Source organism: Glossina fuscipes, unplaced genomic scaffold (assembly GCF_014805625.2).
Source record: "Glossina fuscipes isolate IAEA_lab_2018 unplaced genomic scaffold, Yale_Gfus_2 121, whole genome shotgun sequence".
Lineage (NCBI taxonomy): Eukaryota > Metazoa > Arthropoda > Insecta > Diptera > Glossinidae > Glossina > Glossina fuscipes.
The window spans coordinates 4,492,059-4,504,332 of NW_023998464.1; the positions used below are offsets into that span (position 1 = coordinate 4,492,059).

Sequence of the window (12,274 nt, forward strand, 5' to 3'; positions counted from 1 at the left end):
CTTTGATACCTTTAACCTAACTACGGTATTTAATTAATTGCAGACATTCAAAGAATAAAATACGATGAAGTGAGAAGTTAATAAATTAAATCTGTAAAGTAAAAAGTATTGTAAAAGAACATCTTCATGCGTATCTTTTGTAAATCAACTCGGAATATAAAAGTAATTCGCTTATATTAAATGAAAGGTTTTTTTTTCTTTCATAATTCTTACCCTACCCTGCTTGTGGCATTATCTTTATGCGGTATGCAAAATCCAAAAGAATTTGGAACCCGTTTTATTTTAGCAATCGATTCAGAATTACTTTCCGGTTTGATTTAAAGGTGTCTGCTTGTCTCTTCTTGTCGCTTTCTTATATTCAACCCACAGCTTGCATGTAACCTTGGAATATTGTGATGAAATTTTGTGCAACGGCGCATGTTTTTTGGCCCAAGAACAAACGCTATTGAAAATACTTCGGATCGGACAACATTTTTGACCACTTCCCCCATAACACCTGCTTTCACATGTTTTAGTTGTAACGTAATTATTATAAGTAAAAAAATTAAAAAAAATTCTTGATTCAATTGCTTTTAAATCAGAAAGTCAGATAAACGACAATTCTGTTGTCCTCGTTTTAAAATTTGAAGAGAATCTTTCACATGGATCGTTTATTCAACTTAACTAACAATTTCTTCTTCAGTCTGTGCGCTACGAAAGAAAACAGTGCGTTAGTGGACTCCCCTCTTAATCTCCGATATTGTGCGGAATGCTGAAACAAATTTAATTTAAGATTTCCCTTCCAAGGTAGATAACACGGTTTGTTCTCTAGTAAAACGATATTCTTTCATAGCAAGAACACTACTCCTTGACGTGCTGTATGTAGCATTACTATGTCAATAGGAAAGCATTATAAAATGGAACCTTTAGGTTACCATATTGAGATCGTAAAAGAAATGTTACAAAGCTGTTATGATGTCAAAAGAGAAGCATGGCATAATGAAACTACTACGATTTTAATAAGAGTCAATTTATTTAAATAATTAGTGATTAAGAGATATTTTTTGTTAAGCCATCAACTATATACAGTATATTCTGTACATATTCTGGCGTGAGGATTGGGCCCTAGTCATAAAAGAAAGTAATGTTTATTCTTAAATAGTCATGAGAAAACCCTTCGATACCAGTTTTATTATAAAATGCGGTTCTTAAGTTCTGTGAGACGCACAGTAGAAATTGCCTTGCGGTTTGTGATGCCTCTGCTCAGGACATGGCCATTAAAATATACACCATATTCAGTCATACCGTTCTCATTGGAATGAGAAGTGAATTCGTTTTACTCATATCCTCGGGTGTCTCCAATGAAATCGAAGCTACCGCTTATATGAAGCGTATGTGTAGATGTGTCGACAATTATCAAAGGCTTAATAATTAAATAACTTAGCTTTTGTTAAATAACTTAGTTTCTGTCAAATCGAGAGGCCATGTGGCGACACATATTGATGCCGGCATCAATAGTAAAATAGTTTCAGTAGCAAGGTTATAATAATACTCCAGATGGAATTGAATTATAAACGATATTAAAAATGATAGTTTCATCGATTGCAAAATATTCGTAGAAATGACAAAATTTATTTATTTATTGAGGGCAAGTAGGTTTCAAAACGTTTAGCCTGAGCCAAACTTTGCTTCTCCTTTGTGTTTAATAAATATATGACTCACTGACAATTCATACACACAATATTATATTTGTTTCTGACAGGTGTATAATATATATATACATAACTCAGAGGTCTATCGTAAACGAAACTGAAGCCATTAGGAATAGCTCTCTGGATATTCGACACAGGGAGACATACTAAACTTAACTTTTAAAAATAAGAAATTACGTTACATCAGTTGGAAATTTTATGTGTCTTGCAGACATTCAACTTCATATTCGCTAAGTATTCGATATGTGGCTATACATACCCAGACACAAACTACTTTAGAAAAAAACAAGTAAGAAAATTCTTTTTGGTTGTGACCGAATGTTTCATATCCATCACACTTATCTTAAAAAAGACAAAACAAGTAAGTAATTTTCATGCTTCGAAATACGGAGAGGGTGCGGATGATTTTATCTATTTTTAAAATAAAAGTTTTTGTCGCACAGGCGTGTGGTCGTTGTAGGCATGTTCTTGGAAAAGTTTAATTCACTTTCAAATTCTGTTGCAAATTTATAAGAGATATACATCTTCATTTTCGGTAATCGAAGAATGTTTGCCGCAAATACTACACAGTTGCGCACACGGAGAGATGGACAGACGGACTAGCCTAGGTGCATTCCAAATTCAAAACTGGGCAATAGTTTGCAGACTTTACAGGGCATTCGAAGTTTGATCCTGCGCCTTATAAAGGCATTGAAAAATAGATTGAATTTTGATCCACTGTTATATTGGGTAGACATGGTAAAATTTTTCCATTTTTATGCAGATGTAGCATCGCCCCTAAAATAATGGGTTAAAATTTATGTACATTTCTGTTATAATTTATGAGTAATGACACGGGCAAACACACAGAGGGACATGCTTAAGTCGATGTAGAATTTGATGTTGACCAAGAACGTGTATACTTTGTAGGGTCTCCTAGCCTTCCTTCTAGGCGTTGCAAACACTTTGACAAAATGAATATACCCCTCATCCACCCGTGAATAATATAAAAAGGCCCCAAAGTGAAACCTGTTAAGGTGACATAATAAGTTTAAGACCTACAGGCTTAAGTTGATATACTTGAATAACTTAAGGCTTAGTAGCGTAAGCGTATTTGCATATTTATAATGTCGCTTTATTGAATTTTTCATTGCGATTTCTATGCCTAGATCGACAGATGGACATATCCAGAGCAATTTCTTCAACATATATAAATATAAATACATAGATTTGATGAAGTAGAAGTAGAAAAACCTATGTATATTTTAGATTGTAAATATATAAAGTTTTAAGTATACACAAGATTCACATAAAATTTACGAAATTTCTTTTTTTGGTTTCTGGCAAAAATTCAAAAAGAGAGATTTTCAAGAAAGAGCAAGAAAGGAAACAGAGAAGAATTGGAGAAAAGTCGATATTTTCAAAAAAAAAAAAAAAACCAAAAAGAATTGAGTTTCGCCAATCGATGCTAAAAGCAAATATCAAAAGTTTTTCAAACATTGCATTTTCGAGAACATGAAAAAATCAGAATTTAGAGAATCTATCGTATCCTACTTTTTAATTTTTGCCCCATTTTATTGGCCATTCTCTGAATCTCCCATGATTCTGCGCATTCTTGTCTAATTACAAGAATTTTCTTTTTTTTTTAGAGAAACATATTCTATTCACATATAGAAACTTTTCAAATGTTTTTCATTTGATTCTTTAAAATACGTAAAAACCGTGAATACGCGAAATTAGTACGATTTGGGCTGCAAAAGTGAACGAGTTGAGCTGAACTCTGTGAAAAAAAATTTTTAATGTTCTAAATAAAGATCGGTTAATATATAATTTTTTCAATAAAAAGGTTAAACATACGCTTTCTTTTCACATATTAAATTATTTAAAAAAAATAGTTTAAAATTTCATGACCTGAGAGAATCTGAAGCAAATTAAAAAATTGGTGTAAAAAAGTGAAAATAAATTATTTTACTAAACAAAGTTAAACGGATTTTTATGTGTGTATGTGAATGTGAACAATATATACGTACGAAGCTGTGCACATCTATAGATGTGTATGTACAAAGATCTGTATACAAATTCACCCAAGAGTGCATATCTTCTTATCTTAAAGTATAAAAGTTCACTCGTTTCTGAAAATTTGTTCACGATTTTAATAAATTTCTTAAATTAACAAAAATTTATATAACACTGACGCACTCATCGAATGGGAACAATTTATGAATTTTATCTATGAAAATAATTTAAGATAAATTGTAACGAGACTTTATGCAGCGTAGAACGAATCGGTTGTACCCACCATCGCTTTTTCTTACTTATAAAAGAAATCTTATTTGGGACAAATACATATTGCTGCCGATCTGTAAATGCACCTAAAGTTTCATTTAACTTGAATTTTTATAAACTCAACTTTAACGGGAAATAATAAGCCAAACTTTAAAACTTTATTAACTGGATTCAGGATTGAGGAGAAGCTCTTAAAAATTCTAACATTAATCGTGTTCACTAAAGAAAATTGGAATAATTGAAAGAATAGAGAGCAAAAAAGAATTCACTTAGGCCCGATAATTTGTATCTACATAGCCTTATTTATCGGAATATTTACAGGTCCCCAGCCATTACTTAATTTACTTTTGAAATATTTTCGCTAGTTTTCTATTTTTATATTTTCCAGTTTCAAGCGGATAATTATCCAACAAGTAATTGATAATCCATTGTAGGGCATTTTTCATGATCATGTTTTTTTAAGCTTTCTCTTTAAGGAATAAAGTGGGGGGCTTATACCCCGGCTTGAACTCAAAACTAAACTATGGTTCACCAATTACACAAAGACAATGAATGGATGGCATGTAGGTGACACATAAGTGATATATAATTAATAATTTATTTTAATTAGGAATGCATACATTTTATGACCTTCGTAATGCGTGCTTCCGTTTCCTGCAAATGAATCGAAAAAGTTTTGTGGCGGGTATATAAAATTTAATCAATTTTTTTTCTTTTCATGAAAAAAATATTTGTTTTCGTTACAAACAAAGCTAAGTAAGAAAAAAATTTGATCTTAAATATTTTGCGTGTTTGTGTAATAAGTGACTAAAAGCGCTACTGCAATAAACGTAACAACTTTTTTCATTTGCTTGTGCAACCAGAAGTTAAAGGATTAAATATTTCTCACAAAAATGAGTTCTGGGTGAGTACAAAAATTAGAACTTACATAAGTAAAAACAAAAAATAAAAAACACTACTATTTCGTGTAAACCTTAGTATGAAAGATCTCTAGTTACTGATCATTCTAGTTTCAACTAACAATGTACCATCTAGTTCATCAGTTGACTGGATCGGCGATAATCTTGACAGGAATGAAATTATAAAACTCTTAACATATAACATCTCACCGTTCATTCTTCCGTTCTTGTGCTTCAACAATAACAGATCGCACTAGCTATTAGCCTACCGATGGTAACGTCCGTGCTTCAGGAAAGCACTTCATAAATTTCTTTCTAAGGCATCCCAACAGTTAAGTTTAAGCAGTTTATTAAAGGGAAACACAAAACACATGAAAAAAAAAATTATTATTTGATGATAAAGAAGAGATCAAGAGATCAAATGCAAAGAGAACTTTGTAGTTTATTCCCTTCAAAATAGTGAAACAATAATGGGATTCTATGTCTCCACCTGGCATGGAGCTTTAGTCAGAAAAGTTCCCTAGAACGATCGGCAATTAACATAGTTGAATTGGACAACCGTCAGACTTGCAAGACAATTCTGCAGAAGAGAAGGCCTGTTTCAAGTAGTAGGTGCTAGAAGGAAAGTTTAGGTATGGTCTCAACCTTCCCCTCTGAGCAAGGCGTGGCCCATCAAGCATCTCAAATTATTTAATGCCCCCGCATTTTGGGGATAACCACGGCCACCATAAGTACTCTCCGAAGGGCCGCACCCAGCGTTCAGTCCTTGTACATTGGCTAACATGCTGCGTCCAAACTGTGGCGGGACATACCAGCTTCTGCCAAAATTTCCACATGGTATGTCAATGTGCTAGCGTCCACCCGAAGGATCTTGGCAAGCACCAATCTGTAGTTCAACCAATCCTGTCACCTCTACCCGCCTAAGCAGAGTACTCGTGATCTTGTGCCATTATGTTCATGACTTCATACTTGCATTTTGGATTTTCCAATAATTGCGGAGAAGCCACCCCTTCTACTCTCTCCCTTGGAATTGTTGTACTAGGAGAAGTCATCAGCCCAACAACGCCAAGCACCCATCACACTACATTATCATTAGCTTTTCGACAGCCTAGTGGTCGTGTGCTGGACCTCCCGCATAACTATCTACATTGGTGGGAAGTCTCCACGCATTTGAAACCTGATACTCTCGAGGATTCCGCAAGGAACAGGTCCCCGTCGTCAGGGAAAGCACAGTTAGATTGAAAATCTGGATAATTTAAATGGAAAAATTTGAAAAGAAGATTCCTTTTAGCGCAAAAACGAAAAATATTTGTTAAGATAATAAGCCATTAATTACAAACAGCCAGCTTATGTAATTTCCAATTGCTTTCAGTTCTTTCAATTCTTAAATGAGCCAGTCCTGTCAGTCGTGCATGGATGCTTTGAAGAGCCACCAGTCGTAAATGTGTCAAAAAAATCGGTTATTAAATTATAGATTGAGTACAAACTTCTTGCTCGACTTTCTTCGAGTGCCGAACGTTCAAACGTGCGTTATGAACGCTTCTTGCCACCCCAAACTGTTAAGTAGAAATGTTATTTGAGCATTTTTGCCTCCACAGTAAGATGCTGCAAGATAGCCAAGATTATAAGCAAACATTTGTCAGCTTTTTCGTTAAGACAATATCACTTTTCAGAGGGAATCCATTTTTCGGGTTTTTTGATCAGAAATTGAACTCATATCGTGTACTAATTCGCTTGATTCAGTTTCCTCCGACATTGATAAAAAAAGAAATAGAAAAAACATTCTTGAAACAACTGTTTAAACCGAAACGACAAATAACTAAGCTATTTAAATACTGAATATGCTGAGATGAAATTTGACACGGTTGTCAGTTAGAATATTGCCAACCTAGAATAATAAGAAAACTATACGCGACTGCGGCGGAATATTTCATAAGATATCATTTAAAAGAAAAACATAATAATGTTTCGAGTGCAGGTATTACAGAATATAGGTGAAAAATTTTTGAAAACTTCATTTTTGCGAGCAAGAAAATGTTTACCACAGGCCTTGCACAGGTAAACGAACGGACAGATAGACACACTTAACTCGATTCAGAATTCGATGCTGATCGAATGCATATATATACGAAGTGCTGCAAACATTTCAACAAGATGAATATACCCCATGTAATACTCTACCTATTACCTTTTGGTCACAGTAATAAAAAATAATTACCAAAAAATGGATGGTTAAAAGCTTCGAATGGATTACAGTTTTATACACTGATTGAAAACATTTATCATTCTTTTTTATGCAATTTTCCTTAAGTGCCTCTGTTCAGGCAATAAAGTAATAAAATAGCTGCGGCTTTTATGCCCATCAACGAAGAATGGGAATATTGTCGTTTGGTCGAAACGTTTGCAAGACCTCGAAAAGAGGTTCAGAGACTCTTTAAACTACATATATATATATGTATTCTTGATTAGTAACAAATCAGAAATTTACCCAGAGTCCCTCTATCCCTACTGGCATCTGTACTTTCCCCCGCCGGCTTAATGTCTGCGTTCTCTCAATCACGAAAATTAAACTTCAAAATTGACACAATAATTGAAAGTTGTTGGTATTGAAAATGGGGCAAATGAATCAAAGGGCGCGTTTACAGTGCAATTTAAATGAAGCACTTTCCTTTTTTTTTGTAGCTGTTTTTAAGATGAAGAGATGAGTAGGCATAAAATATTCGATCACAACCGAATACAGTTGTTTTTCCTTATTCTTCTTGATTTTTATTTATGTATCTCCTCTCTTTTTTCGGTTATTTTGTCTGAAAGTGACCACATGCCGGGACCAGTATTATTAATGAGTAAATGGAGTCTGTGAACACACATTTAACATATTTACTACGCTTAATCACTTTCACTCTCAATTTTCATTTACACCACAGACTACATAGTTTTACTCTCCCAGGCAATTGCATTGCGTTCACATGCATAAATTCATAAGCGTTAATTGCATGCGAAGAAGAAACAGTTCAAACAAGTAAGAAAAAACAAATCTTGTATGGCCACGATCTTATATGTAATTATATGTATTACAACACACATAAATAAATTTTTTTCGCATTGAAGACATGTCGGTTGCTCGATTCGTGTTATTTTGGTACTGACTGTCGAGACGATATCTAATACAGCCTGTACCCTACAGTTTGGTAGCTATTTACGGAATAATTTTAGCCCATTTGAGCCCCTGTTCAATCTAAAGGGAATATACTTTAGAAATATTAATCTTCTGCCTTAACTGTCGCTACTTTAGGAATTCCAAAAACGCGCTATTTGTTGCCTAATAATTTTATAGCGATTTAGTATATACACAGTATATTTCACGCGTATGTTCGCGATTCGTAAGTAAAACGATATATTCAATATAACCACCGATGCCCCGTGAGTGTCTGCTACATAAACTAAACTTCATGCCGCCCAATGGCATACGTCTTAATTTGATAAGCAAAAATTGATGCCCTTAAAGAATAGGACTATCAAGGAGCCCGACTACTCCCGAAGTTCCTAATAAGATAACAGGCACGAGACAATTTTCTTGGAGTTGATCATCGTCGAGACTTATCTACCACTTCATTATTTAATGCCTCCTGGAAAATTCGGGGTAACCATAGCTGCTACCACTTTACAAAGGGCCGTAGTCTGTAGTAGGTGGAAGATGGGTCATCATATCCTACTTTTGGCAATCTGGACCACCGTCTCATAACTTGTCATTCTATGCTTTGCGCCTTGTTATTCCGTTTTGGCTTTTATCATAATGTACTCAGCTGACACCAGACTTTCCTTGTGCCCTTCACACATCCAGGAAGGCCATTCAGCACGCTGTCAATTCTCGGCGAAATAATGCTTACGAGGAAGTCGTCACACGGCACACTCCTAACCATGCCCCAGCCCTTTATCACTTCACGGTAGCATCAGAACTTGAGTAGGTTTGACGGTAAAGAACCGAGTGTGAGAAGAGAAATGTTTCCTTTTCTCAAGAAAAGGGGTCCCTCTTAGAATCCCAAAGAAAAGTCCGTTCCCAATTTGTACATAGCAAACGTTAAACAATCTTTGCTGAGTAGCTGACACTCCGAAAATTCTCATAGTTTCGCTCCCCAATACGTCCAAATGTCCATAATATGAACTTCTTAACTGTTAATTATAATCAGATTGTTTGGCCGATTATGACAGGATTTTAGATTATTGACAAAAATATTTTAACATATGTTTTGTAGACTTCGCATAGAGTTTCAGCAGCTGCAAGCATGTGTTCGGATCTGTCTCACCCAGTTTTAAAATCAATTTACTTTTCCAAGTTGAGAATACGTACAGGTCAGCAATAGATAGATAGATAGATAGATAGTTAGATAATAGGGAAGTTGATTAACTTGTAGACGGCAATGCCGGTGTTAGGTGTAAAAACCGAAATAGCGCTGATTAACTTCCGTATCGTTTCTCCAAACAGTTAAACGTGGTTAAATGTGCACAATTTTTGAAAACGCATAAGAAGTAATTAATATTTATAATCTCACAATGTGTTGTATAAGAGCAATGCTGGCTGATTTAACGAACATCAGACACCAAAGAGAAGCAAAAGAAAATCCCCAACATTGCCACAGGTTTGTCACAATTTTCTGAATGTATAATTAAAACTATATAGGAAATGTCAATGATTTTGCATTGAGAAAAAAAGTAAATAAATTAAAATCAAAAAAAAAATGCCTTTTTTTTTGTTTATTTTAAGACGAACTATTAAACGTCTCTGTCCCTCATGCCAAAACCCATCAAGTTTTTTTAGTCGCCATCATTGCTATCATCGTCTACCTCAGACACAAGCATTGCTTATGTTATCCTATGTTTTTCAACAATATTGCCGTCATCGCTGAAATACCTCAATATTCTCGTAAAATCTAAATATTTATTTATTTTTTACAACTTAAAATACTAAAGCTTTGCTATTTAAACAGCAAGCACAAAAAAACCTTTAGTTAATAAACAAAAAAAAATTAAAAATTTTAAATTTTAACCAGGCCTCATGCGCGCGACCCATACGTAATGCCGAATGATTCATTGATTCATTGTGCATTAAGGTTCGATGCTCTTGCTTATTAAACTATATCTTTCCATTCACACGAATGCTGATGGTAATGATGTCGACTTGATTTAATGCACGCAGCATAAAACGTGTGACTTATGTGAACAAGTTAATTAATGTTTATACAAAACAAATTTTCCCAAAACTCGAGGATCATTCACAATAAATCAAAAAACAAGGATAACTGCAAAATAATGCGTTACGTATATATCGAGTGCGAGAAAGAATTACATAAATTTTGACAGGTAACAAGTTCAGACGAACACAATCTATGTCTCATGTCCTTTATTGACCCGCATATAAAGTCAGGTAGACTTTGACTTTGATCGGTGCTAATATTAGCTATTGTCTGTCGCAGTTGCTGTAAAGTGGATAAGCGATACTGTGACAACTCTTAGAATCGAGTTATTGCGTATTCATAGTACAGAAGGACACAGTTGCAATAGTGCAAAGTGCGACAAAAGATGAATTCGATTCAGAACTCTGCACTGACCAAAACGCATATCCCGAATGCTTATTTTTGTTTATTACGTAGCTAACATACATCCATACCTAACATATATCCACCTTTTAGCGCTAAGAGGGAAACTTATTTATGGGATATGATTATGGTTACCGGTTGTTAATAATAATGTTTAATTCTTATTTAAATGCATTGGGAAGTTTTTATAGAGAAAACACTTTTTTTCAAATTAAACTTGGTTATCGAAATAAGACAGAAATCATGTGCTCTTTAACTCGCTATCCGAAATTTCGCCATCGCAAGGATGACGACAATATTTCGAAAAACGTCCCATACCATTGCTTCATTTTATGACTACATGTAAGCATACGTTTAAGCAAAAGCTTGCCTTCTAATATTTGCAAATTACGGAGAAGTTTTATGAAAATTCGCATCTCGATTATTGCATTTTCCGACGCGTCCTTTGCAATTTGTGGCCGCTATAATCTTTGCTTTGCCAATTTCCTGGCTATAGCCATAAATCGCTATTCACCTTTTAGTTTACCTGAAACTCCGTACCATCCAGCAATTTGCATTTGCTTTCACTGCAGACATGAATATCCACGCCAATAAACCATGCCGATGTGTCAAATCCAACTTACTCATGATTTTTTTAATAAAACCAATATCTTACTGCCTCAATCTCATCGTTCACACATTATGCTCGATTTTTCTGCTGTGAATATTGCAACCCCGCTATCATATTTCTGTAATATGTTAAACCTACCTATTTCTGCGTCCGTTCCGATCAAGCAAGCCCGCCGTCATGAAGCAAGTGCCCGTCATGTTTTAAAAAGAGTGTTAAATATTACAAAAATAGGAAAAACAAACTCTTCGAAAAATTTATCTTCACCGGATAAAATCCTCACTGCCTGTTAATCGTTAATGTTTTTTTAAGTTTGTCAATTCCGAACGAAAAATTTGCATACATCTCTAGCAGGTTTCTTTCAATGGCTTCGAGTCCTCCTGTGATATTGAAAACCGAAATCTCTTTGCTGAATACTTACGGCAAAATTTTTCAACTGCTGATTCCGATTTAACTGTTAACTATCCGTATCTAATCACTGACTCGGTTTCGATTCCTAACTTGGTCGTTTGAGAAAACGACGTGTTACATGGATCCGAGGAATCCAATACGTAGTGATGTCATTCCATCATGTACACTCAAATCATGCTCTAATGTGCATGAAGCCAGGTGGTTTCTCTTTGTGTAATTTCCTTATTCCAAATCAGAAATGTGGAAACAGACGTCACATTGAGAACTATAGAGGCATTGCCAAGTTGATTTTTTTACCTAAATTATTTGAGCGAATTGTTACTTAGCACCCAGCTTTTGCTATCAAATCTTAGATTTCTCCATTGCTGCGTGGCTTTCGGAAAGGACTATCTACTGTCACAAATCTCTTAGAATTCACTTGCCATGTTTTTTAGGCTTTTTCTAGTGGCTCTTGAAGAGATTTCGTTTATTCTGAATGTAGTAAGGAATTTGACTTAATTAACCATAACTTATTGATCTACAAGCTCCACTCCTTTCGCACTTAGTGAACTGGATAAGCTCTTGTCTTCATAACAGGTCATTCAGGGTCTGTTTACTTCGTCACCTCGGCTGAATTTCCCGTAACGTCTGGCGACCCTCAAGGCAGACACTTAAGTACCCTTTTATTTAATCTGTACATTAATGGTCTTCCCTCGGTGATTAGATCCAGCTTTATCTCAATGACGATGTCAAGTTATTCTCTTCCTTCGCAATCGTATCAGCTTCAAATTAACTTAACTAGTTTGATTAGATGGTGCTCGGTAAGTT

General features: G+C 34.9%; 1 protein-coding gene across 7 annotated transcripts in view; it reads left to right on the plus strand.

Annotated features, from left to right (window-relative positions):
• The first annotated feature begins 3,355 nt into the window (after positions 1–3,355).
• Positions 3,356–12,274, plus strand: part of LOC119640610 (myb-like protein AA) — a 49,052-nt gene continuing 40,133 nt past the window's right edge. The window contains exons 1-2 of one of the 7 annotated variants that reach the window (XM_038038770.1): positions 3,356–3,516; positions 4,709–4,860. In XM_038038770.1, the coding sequence (XP_037894698.1) occupies positions 4,850–4,860 (11 nt within the window). In that variant the 5' untranslated portion in view covers positions 3,356–3,516; positions 4,709–4,849. The other 6 variants (XM_038038776.1, XM_038038771.1, XM_038038773.1 and 3 more) reach the window with 6 other exon arrangements.